The sequence below is a fragment of the Amaranthus tricolor genome, chromosome 16 (assembly GCF_026212465.1).
Source record: "Amaranthus tricolor cultivar Red isolate AtriRed21 chromosome 16, ASM2621246v1, whole genome shotgun sequence".
NCBI classification, from domain to species: Eukaryota; Viridiplantae; Streptophyta; class Magnoliopsida; order Caryophyllales; family Amaranthaceae; genus Amaranthus; species Amaranthus tricolor.
The window spans coordinates 9,445,577-9,470,351 of record NC_080062.1 but is presented as its reverse complement, the minus strand read 5'-3'; the positions used below and the strand labels follow the sequence as shown (position 1 = coordinate 9,470,351).

Genomic DNA, 24,775 nt, shown 5'->3' with positions numbered 1-24,775 from the left:
TTCTCAAATTATAATTATTCGCATATTCATTGTCGTTTCTTTAATGTTTAGGTTTAAAACACCTCATGACTTTTATTAGGACCACATTATCTTTAGTAACTCTCCAACTTAATTCACCACGTATCACATCAATCATTATTAAAACAATAACTTGCGTAAAGTCAGCTTCATTTAGAATCTCATCTATGTCTTACCATTTCAATACACTGGTAGGACTAATAAATTGGTGATCAATGAGATACTCAAAAATACTTAAAACATTTAACTGTATCTTATGTGCACAAAGACGCTTATTCCACCTCATCATCAGATTATTTTATCCTTATGTCTTGTAACTGTCCAGAAGGCCATGAGGAAAACAAATTATAATATCACTGATTCCTTTTTAATTTCAAACCGTCACGATTCTTCTTCACATTATCATCTGATTAAAACATTCATCACTCTATATAAGCATTTAATGAGACAAAATGTCTTAACTCAATAATGCTCCCTCGAATCAATCCTTAGGCCCTTGACATGCAAATTTGTTTACGATGATTATTCTTTAACTATCCACTTTAATATAAAGTTATTGACTTATGTATGAATGATATACCATATCTCAACGAAATACAAAACTCAAAGGCCTTGCGAATGATAATTTTCTCCTCTGATACTCAAACTCAAAATCACCCATATTTTATCCAAAGAGCCACTTCAACTGGTTTTTTTTTTTTTGATACTCAAAATCTGATACTCATGATTCTTGTGAGGGAGGGAGTGATATCCCCTTAAAACCCTAACTCATCCTATTTATTTTATTTATACACTTATTTATTTATTTGTTTACCTAGGTTCATCTTCTTGCGAGGCCTAACTAAGAACTCACCTTCGTGTGCTCACACATTTCAATAAAATAATTATTTTGATTCGAACCTCGCTCTTTATTTAGAAGTCGTGATTGTATTTTTAATATAAATATATGTCAATATTTAAATTCGTATATGAAAGGAATTTATTAAAACTACTTCAAAATTAATTTAATATAATTATAAAATACCCAAAAGTCATTAAAATATTAATTAATGACATCAGAAAATCTCGGGGTGTTACATTTTTAATTCAATCAAAAAATAACAAATGGCACAATCATCTTAAGTCTGGCACTTGGTATTATACATCAAAATTATAGATTGTATGATTTTAGTTTTATTTTCACTATAAATTATAGTGTTAATTGTGATATTTGATATTTCCTCTGATTTTAATAGTTGCGACACTTCTGTTTTTCACGCTGTTCAATGCACAATTTTAATCTTTAATATATTTAATTTTATATGGTAAAAAATTCAAAAACATTAATATTATGAAAATATGCATTAAGACGAATCAAACAACATCCAACTTGACTATATATGTTTTGCATTATACATAAAAAAGTATATGCAAAATAACATTAGTTGATGAACAATAGTTCCTATTGGAACCGTACCAACTATTAAAATCTAGAGGAAGTATATCAATATCCTATCATTTTTAAATGTCACCAGAATATTTATAGGTGTTTGGTTTAATTGACCAGTTGGAAATATTTGGCGTTTTTGTTGGATTTTAAGTTAGCTAAATAAGCTAGCTGTTTGTGGAGATGTTTGGTAAATTTGAGTATTGGCCGTTGGCTATTTATTAGAGAAAAAGTGGGGCAACAAGCCAAAAGCCAACCAAAAAAGCTAGCTAGAGCAGCTTTTTCATTTTGGTTTAAAAGCCAGCTTTTCAGCTACTTTAAAAGCCATTTACCAAACACTTTTTTTGACTGTTTGACCAATCAAAAAGCTAAAAGCCAAAAAGCCAACTAAAAAGCCAACCAAAAAGCTAATAACCAAACATCCCCTTAGTGTCACTTATAGGAATTCTCATAAGAATTTGGCTAGTCACAAATGAAAATGTGATATCTTTAACTGTCGCAACAATATTAACACCTAAAATTGTCATATGATTAATAATAACATATAAAAGTGTCACAATTACATTTGTCAATTTGCAATCATTGAGTCATCCAAATATATCTATATAATTTTACTTTTAAATAGTAAATATTCCACTGTTATATTATAAAAATATAAATTTAAATTTAAATTTACATATTAGGATATAATATTTATACATATTAAAATTTAAATATATGCATAGTCAAATGGATATTTTAGTAAAATATTTAGTTTTTTTGAAGGCTAGTAAAATATTAGGATAATATACATAGTAAATTATATTAAAATGTATATAAAATAAAAAAGTATTATAATTTTTTATAGAAAAGTTATTTTTTAAACATAATTGTGATTGTGTTACTTTTCATTGTCACCATTTGATGATATCACATCCATAAGTGTCGTCAATTAAATTGTTAACATTTATAATGGTCACTTATTACTCTATGAATGGTGACATTTTGACGAAGAATTAAAAATATTGCATCATCATTAAACTTCTTTATCTGGTAATTACTAAATTATACTCCCTCCGAACCAATTTAGATGTCTCATTTGCTTGTGCACGGTTATTAAGGATGGTGTGGGGTCCATTAAAAAGGGTAAGTAGTAAAGGGTAAGTAGCGAAGGATAAGTAGTAAAGGGTAGTTGGGTAAGTAAGGTATATGGGGGTATATTCGTAATTACTTGTATGAACTAAGGATATTTAGGTAAAAAAAGATTGACAAAAATAAAAATGAGACAACTAAAAAGACTGTCAAATAATGAAATAGGACAACTAAATTAATTCGGAGGAAGTATTATTTACTTTTTAAATAATATATATATTTAACTTTTTTTAATTTAATCTGCACAATTCATATTTTCAAAACATTTACTTAAAAATTAACATTGCATTTAAATTATTTGGATTTTGAATGTTAAAGACCGAAAAATCAGGAGCAGCGTCCAGCCGTCCACACACATTTATATTTTCTTTCAAAAAAACTGGCATTGCCAATGCCAACTGGAGTGATATATTATTGTATTTGTAATAATTCATCATAAACAAAACTAAGCAATTGACTATTCGTTAATAATCATCATTAGTTCCTCCTAATCAATTTTTCTGTTTATATTAATAAATTAGTTTTGCGACTCATTTCCTTATTTGGTCAAGTCACTTTAAATGTCTCATTTTTATTTTGGGTATATTAACTTTATCAATTTACCCTTAATAAATATAATATTTTCACACCTTTATACCTACTAACCCCACTTTACCCCTATTAAAATTTAAAAATATAACACTTTTTTCTTTCACATGTGATCCCATTTGACCACCTATCAAATAATAAAAAATCAAATGGGAGACATTTCTTTATTTTTAGATATCATTCTCATTACTCTAATGCATCTGTACTTTATATTATTATCTTTTATTTCTAAATAAATTTGGCAAAATTATTGAGATTTGTGATAGAGCCAAGGAGGAGCGAAGAGGTATTAGTAAATAATGGTGATTTATAAAGTTAATAAATCACTTTTATGTAGTAGAGTGAGAGTATATATGATTTTAATTTGTACCTATTTTGGTTTTGTTTATTTTATTACTCCTTCGTTATTTTTTGTTTGTCCACCTTACGTTTTTCACATATTACAAAATAAATTTTGAGTCTCAATATCCCTAAGTACGAATCATGAAAAATTGTAAAAATTATACTTAAAAAATATATTTTGTCCAAAATTCTTTGCATAAGATGAATCTAAGAAAATTCCACATGAATATATTTTGTTTTCAATATATACTTCAAAAATCAAATTTATATTTATCTCCTAAAGTGGAAAAAAACTTAAAGTGGACAAACAAAAAGGAACGAAAAGAGTATTTTTCTTTTTGTCTTTTAATGATAATTTACAAATCACGGTGATTGATTAGAAATTATTGAGTAGTATATGAATGATAAACAATACTCATTTGACCAACTTAATTAACATTATTTTTCATTTTAGTTTGTTCTAATAAATTTATCTTTTCTTTTAAAATTATTTCACCTTTTTTGCTCTCTATACTGTTTTATTTCTAAATATCACAGAAGTATCACTTTAACCATTAAATCATTGAAGTATTTTTATATTCTCTCTTATTAGTAAATTACTAAGAAAAGTACAAAAGTGCAGAAAATGAAGTTATGAAAGTAATAGGTGGTGAGGTGGATGTTTATTTAATAGTATCTCGTATTCATCTAAAATGTCTCATTTACTTAATGCACTCCATCTAATGCACTTATTCGATTTTTAATATATCGAGTTATGTATAATTAAAAATTATAAAAAGTTGATATTAACAATCTTTACATCAAACCAAATCAAATAAGGTTCCACATGACTATGTTTTAACTTATAGATTAATAATAAAATATAATTTAAGAGTGATAGATAAATAGTGTTTCAAAAGTTAATGGGACATTTTAGATGAATAAGAGGTAGTAGATGCTATAGACTTTTTTTATTAGTGTATCTAATTTAATTTGTTTTTACTTTTATTTTAAGCTATGACTTATAATTAATTTATTTTTTGATCTCATTCCTACACTTCTTTTACTTTGCTATGAATATTATTATAAAATATGTTCTCCGTTTCTTAATGAAGTTCCCATAAATAATGTTTACGAAAATTAAAAAAAATAAAATCTTTTAGATAGTGTTGATATTATTTTATTGAATAGTAAATTTAACGGATGAAAAGTGAATACCATAAATATTAATAAATATTAAAAAAAGTTAGTGGAAAAAATATAGGGACCATAACTAATAAAAAAATATTTTTATAAGTTAGTGAGAAAAATGTGAGATTATAAGGATATAAAAAAAGTTAAAATGAAGTTATTAGAAGATATGTGGATATCATATACACTAATAAAATATATTAAAATGAGGATGAGAAAACTTATTTTTATCCAAAATTTATGATATAAATAGAAAAAGATTCTTTATGGAAGAACAAATGAAACACCTCAAAATAGAAAATGAAAATTTTTTATTTTTTTACTTTTACCTTATTTGTTATTAGAGTACTTTCTTTGAAAAAGCACATAAATTTAAAAATTAGAATAGAGTTGAACATTAAATGTTCATTAAAAGATTGCTTGTTAATAGTCAAATTTATAAACCTTATCAAAATTTTTATTTAATCATTTTCTGTTTATTTAAAATGTACTTCACTTGTTGATTTCATGTGATGTTGTACATATACTCGCACGATCACACCTAACTATTTTGACTTTGTTTAACTATATATATATTTTAGTCATTGAAAGAGAATATTACTGAAGTATTCTTTCACATGTTCATCTATATTTATTTATTTATTTTTTTATAAAAGTTGTTAATTTCAATGACATATTATTGTGAAAAATGGTTTATTTCACCAAAGATTTTAAGTTAAAAAGACAAATATTTAACAAATTAGCAAATTATTGTTTCTATTTATAATATAAAATATATTCATCATAATGAAGAAAAATATTCTTTGTTGTTAGTATGCAAATATAATATCAATTTGATTTATTTATAAGGAGATAATAATAACATTAAAAATAACATATTTCATGCATTTATGAGTTCTTACATTATCAAACTTTTTTTAGAGAACATTATCATACTTTGATTCTCTCAAATCACAAAGTTTTATGATGGAACACTTATTTCAATTAAAAATACTTCCTTATATTCTAAGATGTGTTTACAAGAGAAGTTCTTCATTTATTTCAATTATATTCCCTCCGTCCCTTATATAACATTATTGGTTTTTTTCATATATAAAATTACTAGTATGTATACCCGTATAATGCACGAATTTGTAAGTCTGTAAATGTATATAAAGAAAATAAAATAATACATATAAATTAATGTTTACAATGTGATTGTGATAAAATTTAAAAGTGAAGATATTAAAAATTTACAATTGTTTAAATCAATCGAAAACAATTAAAAACAATATCTTACTTAGATGTTTGATTTTTTTTTTTATATATTTTAATTGGTAGAAAATGACATAGTGTAAAAATAACTTGTCGAATCATATCATATCATCATATCAAACAATACTATAAAAATGTTGAAAAATTTCGAGTGTCATCCTCTAAGAAGGCATGACAATGTAATTATTTTAGTGGATAATAATTGATTACATGACAATCTTTACATAATTTAGAATTTGATTATTTTTAAAATTATACAATACTATAAAAATGTTGGAAATTTCCAAGTGTCACCCTCTAAGAACGCATGACAAATGTAATTATTTTAATGGATAATAATTAATTACATGACAATCGTTACCTAATTTAGAATTTTTGATTATTTTTAAAATTAGAGCTAAATTAGGTATAGCATAGACTATAATTTATTATAGCAATTATTTTATACATAAATTTTTTTAATTGTCTTTAATTGATTTAATTTATTTGTTTTATATGTTTTATATATTTTACATATTAAATATTAAATCTATATTGCAATAATCAATAATACATAATCAATAAACTATTAGGAGGTTGTTCAATAACCTTTGACTTTTTGATATTTTTTTTAATAAACAATTAACAATTAATAAATTTTTAACTAAACATCCTATAATAAATGACTTAAATGGTGGACTTATCAACAAATACTTGTAAATAATCAAATTAATCTAAATACAAACCTATAATTAAATTTTACTATTTTGTATGATAAATACGAATCTGAGATATATATATGTATATACACTTCAATTGATTTTTTTTATGATAATATAATACTTATAACAATCAACATTAATGTAGCTAGTATTATATAACAGAGAAAGTATATCTAATTAGGAGAGAAGTTCTTCATTTACAGTTTGTTTGGCACATGGAGGAGTTAAGGGAGGGAATGAGACTTTATTTAAAAAATAATCCAAGTTTTTATTTAGAATGGAAATAAAAATAACAAAGTCCCTAAGATTAAAACTCTAGAAGGAGGGTAACTACGCTGAAACTTCATTTTCATCTCTTTCTACCAAATTCCTAACATGACAAATCTTAAAAATCCCAATTAAAATCTCAAAAATTCTATTCCCTTGTAAACATATATTATGTTCAGCTATAGAGTTTGTTCTTTGTACTGTTGTATTCTTCCATCTTTGATTTCTCCCAGAAAAACACAACAATGGAAGCAGCATTTACAGACTGTTCACTCATTAGCTCCGCGATTGCGAGAATATTATCAGATCGCACTTGGCAGCAGCTTAGAAACCTTGGAATTTCAGAGGATAAACTCCAAAAAATGCAAGAAACTCTCCGTCGAATTCAAAAATTTGTTGACTCTGTTCGTCATCAATTTCTGATTGAAAAGGGGAACGACAAAATTATTCTTCTTCTAAATCGATGGCGACAAAAACTCAACGATTTGACTTTTTTTTTTGAGAATAGTAATGATGAGTATGGATCGGAAATCCTTGAGAGGAAGAAACTATCATGCAGCAAAGCTTCCTTTTTCAAACTGAAGATTTTCACTCAGATGAATGAGCTTCATAAATTGGCTTCTCGAATTGATTATGAGATTTCTAAAAGATATCAAGACTTAAAATTAGATAATCATAATAGAGAAAGGTCGGAAGATCACGAATCAATCATGATTATTGAAAGGAAGGCTGATGAGGAAAAGATTATATCAATGTTAAGGAATACTATGAATGCTGAAGCGGCGAATGCTGGAGCGGCGAATGCTGAAGCGGCCGACATTTTCACCATTGCCATTGTTGGAATGGCAGGTAATTAAACCCTAATTACTTCAATTTATAAATCTTTTACCGATTAATAAACTTTGCATCTCACAAGTCACAATCATCAAATTATCAGATTATATGATTAAATTTTACTAGTCGATTTTGAGGTGTTATTCAATAGTTAGCCTACCGTAACGAATATCGTCACGTAATCTCAACATGGCCCAATTATATGGATACGGGACATCCATGGGCTTGGGTCTACAAACCCACGAATTAAGAGTGTTGACTTGCACATATACTTAGTAAGATTCATTATTTCCCAAAATCATATGATAGTAAGAGAATTAGCCCATCTAATATATATATATACAAATCCAAAATCTACTATTTTATGAATTTAGGATCTTATCTTATATAGTATTTCTATGTTTAAAAAACTCTTCTTTATATGAGTATTAAAAAAATGAAAGTAAGTTTGTTGGCATAATTTTATTATATGGGTATTTCTCCTAAATTATTTGGGTTATTGGGAGCACTCTAAATTATTTCTCCTAAATTATTTTAAATAATCCAATTTTTGCATATTATTTGCTTACAGCACTTATTTTCACATTTTAATCGACTACTATAGATACCTAACAGCTAACACCAAAGAGGAGTAGGGTAAGACCAACGAAGAAGCATCAGGGGAAGAAGAAGTGAGCGTAACGGCTAGTAGGTACCTACATTAACCGGTTAAAACATGAAAAGGAGTGTTGTCAGCAAATAATATACAAAGGTTGAATTATTTAAAAATAATCAATAGTTGAGATTATTCATAGCTGATGGACAATAAGTGAGATTATTCTAAACAATTTTTCCTATTTATTTTTGAGGTATGATACCGGAAATTTAAACCCAAAACTTTTGCGTTCTCAATCAAGTTCTAATAAGTAATAACCACTGAGTTTTGTTTTGTGGTTTTTGGCCTAGATTTTAGGAAAGACAGAAAAAAAATACTTTTTCTATATCACTATATTTGCTATTTCAATGTGTTATTTTGATTATGTATATATTGAATAATTGAATTTTACATATTTAAAAATTATAAAAAGTTAATATTACGAAAGTATGCGATTAGACGATTTAAACAAGATTCCAGTTGACTATATTTTTTCTTACACATTAGCTGTAATATATAAAATAAGCTTGAACGATAAATAATGTCAATAATCATTATGTATCTAGTATTTCAGAACGAAGGAAGTAAGTTTTTTATAAAAAAATTTCAAAATAAGATTTGGGAAATTAATTTCCCAAATAAGTGTAATCATGCCAAAGCTAAGGCTAGATATGTTAGCTGTTACCAATACCAAACAAAGAAACTTGTAAAAAAAGTCAAAATTTTTTGTTTATTGTTCGTAACAACGAACAAAAAGAAAATAATGTCATAACGTTAGAAGAGACAAAGAAATAATTTGTTCACTCTTAGGGAACATATTTTATTTTTTTGTCTATTCTAACGCTATAACATTTTCTTCTTTTTGTTTTAACTAACAGCGAATAAAAAATTTTGACTTTTTTTTATTAATTTATTTTTTCGCTTTTACTAACGGCAAACATACTTTACTTTAGGCTCAAACATATAGATGTTTATATTTGAAATTAAAATTTGTGGAAGCTTATTTTGTAAATATTTTTTGACGGGAAGCTTACTTTTTTCAACCTTTCTTGATTTTAGCACATAACTTCTACATTCATGGTTGGATAATTGATTTGATTGATTCGTGGATGAGATTGGTTCAGCCCATACCGACAAACTTTGAAATAAATAAGTAATTTTAACAAAGAAAAAGCACGTAAATTTAATTTTAAAAATAAGTGTTCTTATATTCTTGTATAAGGTTAGGTATATTTTCAGTTAATAACAACGAACAAAAAAATTGGTTAAAATTGTTTGTTAATAGCTGCAAACAAAAGGGAGACAATATCATAACGTTATATGGGACAAAAAAATGAAATCATGTTTGGTAAGTGCGAACAAATATGATTTCCATTTTTTTGTCGCATATAACGTTATGACATTGGCTCCTTTTTGTTCGCAATTAATAATTATGAAAAAACAATTTTGATTTTTTTGACCAGTTTTTTTATTTGATGTTTATAACTGTGAATATACCTGATCTTAGACTCGGACGTACAAACGCTTATTTTTAGAATTAAATTGACCCGAATTTTTTTTTTATTTTTCTTTTTTGTTAAAGTTACTTATTTGTTTTCAACTAGAGGCCTTAGGTATTAAACTAAAATAAAATCCTTTTCGACGATGGTCCCACCGTTTCTCTCACTTAACATTAATTTTGTATTTTGAGTTTTATCACTCATTTTCAACAATACTAATATTTTAAAGATTTTGTTAGTTTAGTTTTTGATAAATACCCTTATAATAAAACTCATACTTAAGAATTTTTAGAATTTCAGTAATGTTTATCATCACAAAATTCTTGAAACTTGTATAATCACAATTTTGTATCACTATAAATCTTAATAAATGGTAATATGTAAAATTGCTAGATTTGATTCTTAATCGGTATTGCGATATAATAGATAAGAATTATAACAACTAATAAAATAAGATCATCGACATCAAGAAATTAAATGAGATCATTAATATTTATTTATCAAAAACCAAAAAGAAAGATCAACAATATATTTTTACCAACTACTGCTATCTATTCTTAGTATTTATCTCATTTGGGATTATACGCTTACCAATACATTAATTCAAATATTAATATATTTAATTGTTCATGAATAATAAATATATAGCATATAAAATAAAGTACGCTAATCAAATAATATTATACTTAACTATATTATTATCAAATTTCAAATGGGACAACTAATAAGTGTAACAGGGAGTACTAATAAATTTTAACACGTAAAGAAATTTAAAAGTTGTAATAACTAATCACAAATTCTTGTGAAAAACGATCTCTTTGAGAGACCATCTTTAATTGGACTGACCCAAAAAGAAAAATATAGAGTAAGTTTTTTTTGGTAGGCATTAAGAATATTATAAGTAGACATTTAGAATATTGTAAGTACTCAAGTACTTACTTGATAGGCTAGTAGGTTAAGTTTCTCGATAGGCATTAAGAATATTGTAAATAGACATTTTAAATACTTTTTCAATGGGCATTAAGTATATTGTAAGTAGGCATTAAGGATACAATTAGTGGACATTAAGATTTAATGGGTTGGGCTTCAGAAACGTCTTCAAAGAGACTGATTTATAACTAATTTGTCACCCAAAAAAACAAGGTTAAATAAAATAGAAATTTCATCAACTTAGAAGATTTCTGAGTTATTCTCACACCTCATAGAATAACTGTTAGGGACCATTTCTGAAATGTTTAGTCCGGTTTGTTTACTTTGTATATTTTTCTTATGTTGAAGCATTTGTTTTGTGAATTGTGACAAGGCATTTATGTACCTGTATTTATGTACCTTTTGGAGTTGATACTTTTAGGTATTGGGAAAACAATCCTTGCTGATAGGATTCTCGAAAATCCAATGATTCAAAACGAGTTCAAAACATTCAAAGTAAAAGTACAAGTGTTTGATGTAACAAGAATTATGAAGGATATGTTGCAGTCATTGCAGCAAGGAATGCACCAGAATATAAATGATCATGAGGAGATCATGAACAGGCTTCGGGACTCCATCGAGGGCAAAAAAACTCTCATAGTATTGGATGATGTTTGTTCAGTTACCCAAGATCAGTTAAGTCCACTTTATCTGATGCAAAAAGTTGGGTGTAAAATCAGTATTCTAGTAACTACTAGACGAGTAGAAGCTGCTAAGGCCATTGGTGCTTCCCACATTCATTATCTGCAAAAATTATCTGATGATGATAGTTCGTCTATATTTGAGTCAGTTGCCTTCCGTGGAAGGTCGATTGAGGAAGTCGGAAAGTTGAAGGATGTAAGCAAAATGATTGTAAACAAGTGTAATGGTGTTCCCTCGGTTATCCAGAAAATGGCGGGTTTTTTACAGGACAAGGTGAATGTATCTGAGTGGACGACTGTTGCAGAAACTGAATTATGGGACTTGCCCAACTTTGAGATCTTGTCAACCTTGTCACAGACTTTTGATCGCTTCCCGAATGCTCTAAAAAGATGCTTTGCGTACTGTTGTATATTCTCGAAAGGTGCCACTATCCGAAAATCTGATTTGATACGGCTCTGGCTCGCCCAAGGCTTTCTTTCAGAGACAACAATAACGGAAACTGCTGAGAAATACTTCGACATTTTGTTGAATGAGTCACTTCTACAGGTATCTAAGCTCGATGAGGATGGAAATGACATGGATTGCACAATGTATGACTTGACTTATGATCTGGCAATGAATTTCTCTAAACATGAACTTCCGAATATCAACGACCAAATAAATCGATCAAGTAATCTTTCTGATGTCCGACATTTAGTCATCTCATCATCGAATGTGATAGAGGCACTGAAAGTGATCACTTCTCGGGGTATTAGACTACGAACAATACATTCAACGGTTGCAGTTCCGGGGAATTTGTTAACTCAAGCAAGATATGTATATGTGTTGAAATTAGATGGAATTAATCTAAAAGAGGTGCCAAAGAATATTGGCAAGCTGAAATTTTTACGGTATCTTGATCTGTCAAATAACCCATTCACATATTTGCCAGAATCAATCTCACATCTTAACCTGTTACAAACTTTATTGCTTAAAAACTGTACAAATTTCTCGGTTGTGCCCAAGTGGTTTCCTAATTTAACCCAATTTTTACTCATTGAAGTTAGCCCGTTAAAGTTGCAAAGCCAGATGATACCTCCTACAGCTCTCACGAAACAACCTCCTATTGATTTGGATAAAGAGGGGGGATTTGAACAGTTTTCTGGATTGTGCCATCTCACTGATATTTCTGGTCCACTGTTTATTAGTGGTCTTGAAAATCTAAAGGACAAAGATGTCGAGGAAGCAAGGATTGGAAATAAACACGGGATTTCAGCTCTGGAACTGCGTTGGAATACCAACCGAATAGAGGGAGGAACTGACAGCGAGCAGCAAAATGATGATAATCAGCAAAAAATTGTTCTTGAAGCCCTTCAGCCTCATTCTAATATTCGTAGGCTCAATTTGGTTGGCTATAACGGTCCTCAATTTCCAGAGTGGGTGATGAGGATGAAGGGCACAGACAATGAAAGACTGAACACAATAGTGAAGATCGAATTAGTTAACTGCAAAGAATGCCTGCTACTTCCAACCATGGGACAGTTACTCTGTCTTCGGGAACTGAAAATTGATGGCATGGACAGCATTGAAGTTATAGGTCATGAGTTTTACAAGTATAGCGATGACGATGAAGAAAATAAAATTCCAAAAGTATTCTTTCCTGCACTATGCTGGCTAAAACTGCACAATTTTAGTAGATTAAGAGAATGGATGCCTGCTCCCACTAGTACGACGATGGATATTCACTTTTGTCGTGCATTTCCAAGTCTTGAGGCGTTGCAAGTTGTGAACTGCCCCAATTTGAGGAGCATCCCAACTGCTTTCCCGCTAATAAAAAATATACTGATCCAAGGAGTTAAAAAGGGTAATTGGTTGGAGACGCTGATTACTAACAGCTGCAGGAATCACAGTTCTTTGATTTCCCTGGTATTGTCTAAGGTGTCAGGACTAAATCGTCTTCCTAACGAGTTGGTCCACTGTACATCTCTCAAAGAACTCAGTTTACAAAAGTGTGAAAACTTAAGATCATGGCCATGTTTACCGTGGAATCTCATCTCCCTCGAGGAGCTGTGCATTGATGACTGCCCCAGTCTCAGTTGTCCTCCGCCTGTTGATGGGCTTACTGCTCTCAACATTTTAATCATTAGAGGATGCAAACTCCTGGCAGAGACCCCAAGAGAATTGGGAATGTGCACATCTTTAACTAAATTGTCAATCAGTAACTGTGCCATCTTGGAAAGATTTTCAGATTTACAGCAGATGATTAGACTTGAAGAAGTAGATGTATTAGACTGTGGGAAACTGAAATCACTGCCTAAAGGACTCGAAGTTCTTCCTAGCCTTCGGACCTTGAGAATTAATGGGTTTCGCAAAACGTCTGATCATTTTCCAAAATGTGAATCCCTCGAAAGATTATGGATAATGGGCACACAAGACATGAACAATCTTCCAGATCAACTAACATCCCTCCCTCATTTGAAAAACCTCAGAATCAGGAGCTTTTCTGCCCTGGAAATTGTTCCTGATTGGATATGTGACCTGAAGAACCTACAAATCCTGATATTTGAAGACTGTGAGAAGTTGAAACAGTTTCCTCCACGACAAAAAATGCTGCAGTTAAAGAAGTTACGCAGCTTGCGTATTGAAAACTGTGTACTCTTAGAGGAAAGGTTAGAAAAGATCCTCAAGACAAATAATTCTTTCCATGTGCCACAGATAAAGATCAATGGCCGCTTGATTCAGGGAGATAGAAGCTCGGTATCTCAGGTATGCTTAACAAATGTTATTCACAATACTAAACTGGATTTTTATCGTGGCGCCTCAACCATCAGCTTAAATTTTTGGTTGAGATGATTCCTTGACATGGTATCAGAACCCAACGAGACAAGAGGTATTCGAATGTTAACCACCCCTCATAAAAAGTGGAATATTCAATGCCTATGCCCATCCACACTTTTACCTCAACAGGCTCTAGTGTGAGGGGACGTGTTAAGTATATAACATACCCTGGGACCCCAACCATCAGCTTAAGCTTTTGGTTAAGAGGTTCCTTGACAGTAGCAACTTTGTTCATAAAATTTCTTTTCTTTTCCTTCCGGATGATCTGAGAGTCGTCCTATTTGAAATATTTTACAATTGGATTTAAAAATTTGTAGGAAGCAGATTCGCAAGGCACTTATACTGCCACATATTCATCTGAAGAGCTTGATCTTGGAATCTATTACCCTGTTGAAGATGTATGGCGAATACCGGACAATGCTTGTCGAGGAAGTAATTCCTTTCCTTTCTACATCCTAGCTTGCTTTCTACTAAGTTTTTTAGTAGTATTTATTCTTACGTTTTATATCAGACTACAAGATACATTTTCACCTTTGTAAATTATATGACCTTTAAAAGGGGGGCAACACATACAAAGTTGATTCTGTTGTATTTCATTCAATAATTTTCAGCTCAATAGTTCAATCAACATGGAGTTGTATGTATGTGTATACTGCTTCAGCTTACTATTGTACAAAAGATTTTGGAACAACCTTAGATAACAGGGATATTGACCCACTCTCGAGTACCTTAGATAGAAGCTAAAAGAAATCACGAGCACCACTCTCTGACTCTCGAGCATTTTGGAACAACCGCAACCATGACTTGGCCCCTTCTTGTCAACATTCCAATGTTTCGGGTACCAAAAACGCTCGAGGCAGGGCCGTTCCAGAGGATAGTTTTGAGGTGCAACCGCCTAGGGTTCAACTTACAAAATTTAGTTTGTGCATAAGTACCTTATCATTATATGATCTTAAATTTGTACATTTATATTGACTTTAATCATGTGATGGAAAAAAATTTTATGATGCATAGTTGGAGAAAAAAAGAATCGAAACTTTACTTATACAAGGACCTTTTTATATTTCGCCTAAGGCCCAAAAATAGTCAGAAATAGCACCGACTCGAGATTAAGACCAAAAACACTGTTTAGGAAATCAACATAAAATAGGCCTTTCTGGGTACTAACATAATTTTGAAACAGAAATAATTTCCATTGTCCATGTAATTGTTAAGAACAACTCAACAATTACACACACCATTCACCCTAAAAACTGGATACTGTAGGAGTTATACTTTGTTATCTTTTGAGTTTTGAGTGTTGCATATATTTCCTTATTTTGGCATATAGGAATAGTAATAATACAACCTTTTGCTTATTTTCCTATAATACTACTTACTTTTGATTAATCATGAATAATACCAATTTAGGGGTGTTTCCTTAGAACATCCCTACCATATTAAAAATCAAACTATAGAAGATTATATGACAAAGAAAATGGGTAAATTAGTTAATAAACTAAAGTTGGTATTATTCTAGGGAAAAAAGCCCTTAACTTAGTATTATTTATGGTTAATCAAAAATTGGTATTATTGTAGAGAAATTAACAAAAATTATATTATCACGGTAATTTTTCATATATTAAAAAGCTTAAAAAGTTTCAAGTGTCACAATTAAAGAGATATTTTCCAAATACCACTCAGTTACTTGCTTATAGAAATGACATAACATATAATATATCATTAAAACAGACTTCCAAAAAGCCACCTCATTTCTGTAAATAGGTAAGGGAATAAATAGTTGGTTCAAAAACATAAAAAAACGCATTACGACCACAGTGGGAGTCGAACCCACGACCTTCTGATCCGAAGTCAGACGCGCTAATCCACTGCGCTATGCGGTCTTTTTTGAATAAAATTTACAGCATGTATTATATTAAAACAAACAACATATGACGTCTCTTTGATAACGAAACAGTAAATAATTTACCTTGTTACCAAGTACTACTTAATGCCAAAAAAAAAAAAAAAACAAAGTACTACTTATGCTGTGTGCATATTATGAATTAAATTTATTGTTTAGTAACATTTATAGAAGATGCAATATTTGCAACTGTAGAGACCGAAAAGATTTTATAGTTATTCTTGTTAGGGAACGTGTACTTTAAATAAACAAGTGTTTATTAGCATAGTTTACATACATGGACTATTTAATACATATATAAAGTTGTGTGTTTTACAATGAAACCACCTTACACATCAATCTGTGAATGTTTTGCAAGATAGTGCAAGTGCTAAAATTAGTTTTATTGTCTGTGTTTTTACTATAATCATAATTTTTATATACCTGATATACCGAGTACGGTGATAATAATTGTGCCTTTAAAACCAAACCTTAAAATAATGTATGAATTATCAAATGCAATGAAAATAGAATATGAGCATAAGAGTTTAGATTTAGTTCTTGAACCACATCTTGTAATTTTGTAAGTGATCTTAGCCAAGAACATGTAATCAGAGACAGAACGCTTATATTTATCCGACCATATATGACCCACCTTACTTCAAAAAATGAATTTCAAATGATGTAAAGACCAGACATAAACACAAGACCCAATTTTAATTAGATCTAAAAAACCTGACCCAAAGTCAATTCGATTGTCCGAATAACACTTATAAAGGGAATAGCTCTCCATATGTATAAAAAGTAAGGTATCAAATTGAAAACCTAAGGCTAAATGCAACTGGTTGAGGTCATCAATAGGGATGTGTTCTATCTATTTTGTTTCATCATCTCAATGCCATCAAGTGGACTCTATTTTGCAATATCGTTACAACATGGTTGAAAACGGAGGAACCATTGCGCTATTGTAGAAGACCGTGGCCCCGAGAAGAACTTCATAGTGATAAAAGAATACTGCATATTAGGGGATACAATCCCAGATACAAAACAAGGTTTACAAAACTCTGGAAGTACTCCATATCCATATATAGTTGCAACAAAGGCAACTCTTGGTGGTTTCCAATAATGAATAAAAGAAATGATTACATCTTGTAGAGTACAAAACTTCTAGTATACAACATGGTAGCTTACAAATCTAAGTTATGCCTATTTGCTATTCAAGTATTCAAGAAAAAGCCGATCAAGATCGAAATGTCGCGCCAAATATTCCTGCATATTTCCGTTATTTGAGAAACACATGTTAAAGTGACTACAAGCAATCTTATAACAAAAAGAACAACTCATGTGCTATATGCAAGTATGCAACCTCCGCTTTTACTCAGTTTACTTTCAATGTGCGCCCGACTAATTTTGTAAATAGCTTGGCCCGACTAATTTTCCCAATATGTGTGCTGAGTTTGAGATAGAAGATCAAATGAGACAGATGGAGTAGGATCGTCAAAGAATTAATACCCTAGTTGTATGGATATCGTTCAAAAGTCTATGTTCTCTAAGCTCCATATCGGTCATAGGATGATTGGTCTTGTTATGTATTGGATACTTCCTCCTTCCCTTTGATTTGTGTCATGGAGTTTTTGTGACGATCATGATATTGGGCCTTTTGTCACACATGCATGCCATTGCTACTCGCCCGGATTTCAAAACTATACATGACGAGAAAAATCCATGCGGGAATTGTGTTGTATTTGCCTAAAGCTACGAGTTGCAACTTGCAAGTAATACTGCTAGGCATGGATAAATACAATCCAAGCATCGAGTAAAGACTATTTTATGTTTTTTGTTTCCTTTTTTCTTTTTGTTCTTTTTTTCATCCAACCAACCGATATTATACATCCAGTAATGGAATTTATGTTAAGGCACTTTCGAATGATACGTAATCAGGGTGTTTCTAGGACCTTCTAAATAAGCAAAATTCTATCATGGCTATCTGTAATCATTCATTTATCACTTTTAGAAAGAACATAAGAGTGTACCTTTGTAATAGGGGGATGGAAACCTTTTGCTACAAAATCCACTCCTGGGAAACGAGCAATCTCGGAACTGTTTTCAAATAAGATGTATGTCGGAAGCCCCACATTTCCTGTATACAGTAAATATCACTTAGTATGAGATATTCTCGATTATTGACCAAAACAATACGCATAGTCATCTAGAACATTATATGAGCGAGGTTGATGCTAGATGCAAGGCAGATGCAAGAAAATTACCAGTAAGGGAAATTGCGAATTTTTCAGCTACATTAGGGAAAAGTCCAAGATCAACTAAACCAAACGACAAATGCTTATTTGTGTATCTGCAATCATGTTTCAAAAGAATTATAGACTGAAATTAAATAGAACAGAAAAAAAGAATATTTCTACGAATCTGGCAACATAAAGTCAGCATCAGTAGCAACAAGATGAAAGGAAATACTAAAGAAGCTCACGTGATAGAAAGTTCGGGAAAGTTGCGACTGAGTCGTACACAAGTTGATGAGCACAACGAACGAAATTCAACCTGAAATGTGAAGATTGTCAAACGCAGAAATCGTTGATGGGATAGAAATAGTTTAACATTAAAAAACCCCTCAATAGCTTTCATTATGATAGATAATGTAACATAATTCGCAAGTTAATTGGCTTTTTGAATTCGTGATTCGCTCAAAATGATCCAAAAATAGCCCAAAATCGACCATAATTCGCTTTTATTGATTCGTGATTCGCAAGGAGAGTAGTGAATCATTTAACACCGTGATAGATTATATAATTATCCTGACGCTTCAAACTTCAGCTTAATCTTTTGGTTGAGTTTGACATGACTTTTGGTTGAGTTAGTATTTTGACATGACTTTTGGTTGAATTGGTTTCTTGATTTGGCTTTAGGTTGTGGCCCCATAATATGATTTATACTCGAGTACATTATTCCTATTGACGCCTATATATTGATGGTTATAGGAAAAAACGACTATTGTACATCAAGCAGTAGTTTGTTCACATTATAGAGCACACTCACTAAACATGCATTTTGGTAAGACGTATCGGGTACATTAAAATCAAGCAACATAGCTTTAAAAAGAACAACCAAATTAGCATAACTTGTATCATGAACTAGCAGAAAATAAGCATAAGGCACTCTTTACACATAATCCACTAATGCATATGAGATTTGTGTAAACAAGTTTCCAAACAATAACAAATACAGAGAGGGGATTGTACAATAGTAGAGAAGGAAAGAGTGCACCTAGCATGGCATGCCTTTCCGATTTTCTCAAAGACCAAACATAACCATGTTTCCCATTTTCTCACTAACACTATATTTGGATAAGAATTTTGGAGGGAGGAAAAGAAGGACCGGGGAAGGGAGCAAAGGAAAGGGGAAGGCGTGATCAGGAAAGTTTCCCCTATTTGTTTAAGAAGAAAAGGAAAGGCGAGGAAGAGAAAATTTATTTTTCTTTCAAATCTTTCCACTTGTGGAGAGATTATGTGATCAACAAAATTAAGGGAACTAATACCTTCATATCCATTCCTTCCATATCTCTCTCTCTCCCCCTTCAAATTTGTTATCCAGACAAAGCAAATTGTATCGCTCTAAATTCCTCCCATTCCTTTCCTTCCAATTCCTTATATGATATCCAAACAAAGTGTATATCCCCATGAATTAGCGCCGCTTTGTTTAGGTGTAATATCAATTAATAGTTGAAGAATAAAACAAAATACAAGTAGATGGAAGAAATGAATGGTTATAGTGAAGGGAGAGAATAATTTTGTGGATTGGATTAACAGAAAGAAAGTTAGACCACTACCCAAAAAGAAAAGAGTGCAAAGTAAATGGGACAAACTTAAATACAAATAGGGACATAGGGAGTAACAAATATCACACAAATTGACAAAAGTAAAGCAAGTGAAAGTGTGAAACTAATCCATCGGTTTTTAGTTACAACATAAATGGTTCTACTATCATATTTGCGCTTAATATTTCCTTAAAGCGGAGTCCCTAAGCCAACATGTTAAATTGCACTGGGCAAAGGCGAAGAGCTAAAACAAGGTTGCACAAATATATGGCTCTTCACCACCCAAACATTCTTGTTAATTTTCACAAATTAAGCCCCTTAAAAGTTGCCCTATTCCTCGCCCAAGATGGATGTAATTAGTGTTCTCATCATTCTACAAAACCTTTAATATCTGCACTAAATGGTAATTCGGGAACAAATCTGAGAAAGGAAGATGAAGGATAGAAAATAACAGATTCCAATTTCGAAAACGCCACATTCATCATCATCTAGAGATTAGCAATACAAGAAATGAAACATTTGAAACCCAAATGGTAAATTTACTAACCAGCCAAAATCTTGAAGTGTTCCCTTCAATCAGTGTACTTTCCAACTGTAAAGGTGTCATACTATTCACTGCACCTGTACAAGCCCACCAAATCCGAGCGAATATAAGAAGCAAAAGTCAAGACAAACCAGTAAAAAATAAACTATGATGAAGCTTTCAAATTGAATGGCAAAGGGGGTAAAAGAAAAAAAGATACATCCACCATTATGGCATACCTAGTACTGGAAATGCAGGTTGCTGTGTTACTATATATAACACTACAAGAAGAAAAAGCCATTATTAGATAAAACACAAGAGATGAACAATATTTTGGTAAAACGCTTTACATCAATGCCAAAGCCTGAATCCCAAAAGATTGGTGTCAGCTACATGAACCATAAATCAATCTAATGGTCGTCCACATGAATTCTCATCCTCAATTCATTATGGTCAACTAACATCTCACATTCTCAACTCAATAAATTTAGACACTTCATATCCTTTTCAAAATTTAAGTAAGTTTTTAGTTGGATAATGAAAGTCCATTCTCAATGGAGCCAAAGATTTATATCTCTTTGGTTTCTGATTAATGGTTGATCGTAAAATGACTCATTAAATCATATGCACTCTTTGTTTATGTCAAATTGTAAATAATGTTTGTAATCAAAAGTAAATCAAAAACAAACTATTTGTTATTACAAGAGTAAGCTTGTGCACATATGACCCCCAAACTCCGTCAACATGCGAGACACATTCAAGGGGTTAACACACAGATTTACACAACACTTGTGGGAGAGAAGACATTCACATCTGTTTCCCTCTAGTTCAAGGCCATCCATGTTGCAGCTAGTTATTACAAGTCAATGATTTATCTTACATGCTATTGAGAACAAAAAATTACAAGGCCTACCTAAAAACGCCAGCATGTACCATAAAGCCAAATGGTAATCCACATATAGAGCAAGCAGAAAAAGAAAAGCCTGAAATCACAACATAATCTGAAATCAGAATAAGTAAAGCTACAATTTATCAGCATAGTCATTAATCATTATCTCTGCCTCAAACACAAAATAGAATTAATATCTCAGCCAGTTACAAATATCCATTTTAATTAAAATGACGTAAATTATATGATATTCAGGATAGAGCGCATATTAATCTTCTGAACACTGAATTCGACAAAACTATATCATCAAACAAAGCTAACCAAATATGGAAAGAGAATCAACGGGAAAATAGTTTTTTGATTAAGAGCGAATAGAACTAAGTGATGACCCATGAGACAAACAAAGGTCAGTCAGGGATCCAAGATGATCAAGACCCAGCCCACATTCCTCCATTCAAATATACATACTTCAGACGTAGCAAGCAAGGCACTACCAAAGGGCAATATCATCCAAGAGGAGGAGAGACAATCAGAGGACATATATAATCTGTTGAGAGCAATAGTAATAATGTACTATAGAAGGTAGGAATGGAATAGTACTATTGTAATGAAAGAAAATGAGCAATAATACTAAGTCAGGCTAAAAATGCATATGAATTGTATTAGACAGGCGAGGAGAGAAAGTAAGATAATGTGTATATAAGGGATCAATGCTAGAAAGAGAGGAATGTAAATGCCTTTAGACTCAACTTGAATAAGATTTACAAAGTGATTGTTGAATTTCACATTTTCCAGCGAGCACGGGCTACATAAGCCACTTTCTAGATAACACTATCAAAACTTTCCTAAAGTAATATTCTCCCACACAAGAGTTACTAAGCATTTGTATTCTTGAAGTTGAATGATATGAACATGAATAAGATAATACAATATACGAATAACAATAGGAGTAGCTAATTCCTTTTGTGTGAATGATCTAGGAGTGCAAGAGAGAAATTCCGATGTTTCATTATTATGTCCATCATCCTCTATTTATAGAGTATGAAACCCTTAAGATACACAAATTCTTGTGAGAGACCATCTCTAATTGAGCCAGCCCATTATATGTTTTTTGAAATATTGTAAGTAGGCATAAAAAATAATGTAAGTAAACATTTAATATATTGTAAGTAAGCATTAAGGGTATGATAAGTAGACATTAAGAATAATGTAAGTAGGCATCAAAAATACGGTAAGTAGGCATTAAGTTTTAATGGGTTGGGTCTAAGAGACGTCTCTCAAAGAGACGGTCTCTCAAGAGACTCTCCTTAAGATATCCCTATACATTCAGAGTTTAAAGACGTGTTGGTTTGATTAACCCATATTTCTTTCATCAAACACACAATTTTCCATGAAAAATGTAAATCTAGAAGCCCACTCGACCAAGTCGAGCGAAACCACTCGGTTGAGCCTGTAGCCACGCCCACAAGTTTTGAAAGTCGCAAAATGCAACCCCTGTCGAGCTAGAGCATTGGTCAAATCAACTTCCTATGAATATCATTTTGTTTGCTCAATTTTGTTAAGTATTGGCACATAATACTTTCCATGATATTTGGGATATAGAAATCTTATCCTAATCAACTAAAACATTGAGCATTTGAGTATAGTTAAAAATTAACGCTTTGACTTCAATGTACTTCTAAATAGCTAAGTACATTAAGACCTAAGAAATGAAATTCTAAACTACATTGAGAGAAAAGCAACAAAAATGAAACGCAAGACCACCATAGCAATATTCAAATTAGACTAAAAATATTTACATAAAATTCAAATTTAGCAAGGAACAAAAATGAGAGTAAAGCAACAATATTGGCAATAAGTAGATGATTTAAAAAAACCCTTCACCTTCCCAAAAAGCAAAGCATCAGCAATAAAACCCTCCCATGTTTCTTCTCTCACCATCTGGAAATCACCCAAAAATGAATCAAAATCAAATTAAACCATAACTAAATAGAGATCAAGAAAATTCCCAACAATACAAAACCAATAATAACAAAAAAAAATCTAGAAAGATCATACCTTGACAAAAGCTAAAATGGAAAATGCAAGAAAAGCTTGAATCTCCTGCAAAATATCAATAAATCAGTACTTGTTTAAAAGAAGAAAAATTAAATCAATTGAGAAAAGGGATTTACACGACGAAGAATACGGAGGGAGATATGAGGAGGGAAGATAGAAGAAGAAGAAATACGAATAGGAAGGTAAGAGAAGAATAAGAGGAAATGGAAGAAATAATATGGTTCTGTAACCATTGTGTTCAGCCATTGCAATCTATTTCTTATCATTTTTACTCTTTTTTTTTTTGTATATTGAAATTGAATTAAAATTGAATTGAAATTGATGAGGATTGTGAATCAAAAGCTCTAAGAAAATTTGCAGGTTTTGAGTAAGATTTGTGATTGAAGGCTTTGCTTTCTGGTTCTATTGAAGTTTACTCCTTGACCCTTGTTTACACTGAAAAAGGTAGAACCATTCTACCAAATTTGATTGTTTTGATCCATTGTTGTTTTAATTTGTTCCACTCAAACAAGCTTACTGTTTCGAGACGTTTTTTAAATTCAATCCATTAAAAGTTAATATTTATTTATTGTATTTAAATGTCTATTTATATTATTTTAAATGTTTATTTATTGTATTTATAATGTCTATTTTTAATATTTTAAATGTCTATTTATATAATTTATAATATCTATTTACCATATTTTAAAAAATATATAATGAACTGACCTAATTAGAGATGATTTTTCAAATAAATCGTATGTCACAAGAATTTGTATCGAAACAAAAATAACTCGTCTTATATGAGTGTTAAGATAGATTCATACAAATAGTAATTTTAGGCATAAAAATAGAGAGAATATAAAAATAGCTACAACTAACGGAAAAAATACTTGCTTCGTCCATTTAAAACATTAGCTTTATTGTTGCTATAACATAGGCAATTAAGTACTATTTGTCAAATATTTTTTTTGGAATCAAATCAAAAATCACATATCACTGAATTATAAGTGATCGCTTTAACGTTGTAATTGATCACTTTGAGATCTTAAGGTTTTTTATAAATAATCATTTTAAGGTTATAACTGATGATTTTAATATTGTAAGTGATCAATGTTTGTTTTTCAATAACAACATTTAAAGTTTTTACTTGTAAGCGGGAAGTAATTAATATTAAGACTGTAAAGAATCGCTTTTATGTTACAAGTGATCACTTTAAGTTATAAGTGTTTAATATGAAAATGTTCACTTTAAAGGTTATTTATAACAACTTTTGAAGTTTTTACTTATAACTTATAATTTTAAGATTGTAAGTGATTTCTT

General features: G+C 30.7%; 2 protein-coding genes and 1 non-coding gene across 3 annotated transcripts; 1 reads left to right on the top strand and 2 right to left on the bottom strand.

The window, feature by feature from the left end:
- The first annotated feature begins 6,864 nt into the window (after positions 1–6,864).
- Positions 6,865–15,551, top strand: LOC130802886 (putative disease resistance protein RGA4). Its single transcript, XM_057666991.1, has 3 exons — positions 6,865–7,746; positions 11,216–14,220; positions 14,610–15,551. Exons 1-3 carry the CDS (start codon positions 7,143–7,145, stop codon positions 14,829–14,831), a joined length of 3,831 nt encoding a protein of 1,276 aa, XP_057522974.1. The 5' UTR covers positions 6,865–7,142; the 3' UTR covers positions 14,832–15,551.
- Positions 15,552–16,101: 550 nt separating this feature from the next.
- On the bottom strand, positions 16,102–16,175 carry TRNAR-UCG (transfer RNA arginine (anticodon UCG)). Its single transcript has one exon. It is a non-coding gene; the product is annotated as a tRNA-Arg (tRNA).
- Positions 16,176–17,168: 993 nt separating this feature from the next.
- LOC130802885 (uncharacterized) lies at positions 17,169–23,984 on the bottom strand. Its single transcript, XM_057666990.1, has 10 exons — positions 23,590–23,984; positions 23,474–23,518; positions 23,300–23,356; positions 21,440–21,509; positions 20,766–20,807; positions 20,551–20,624; positions 18,660–18,730; positions 18,442–18,527; positions 18,208–18,314; positions 17,169–17,443 (listed from the first exon to the last, which is right to left on the bottom strand). The coding sequence occupies exons 1-10, from the start codon at positions 23,737–23,739 to the stop codon at positions 17,381–17,383; spliced, it is 765 nt and encodes a 254-aa protein (XP_057522973.1). The 5' UTR covers positions 23,740–23,984; the 3' UTR covers positions 17,169–17,380.
- Between the last annotated feature and the right edge of the window lie 791 nt (positions 23,985–24,775).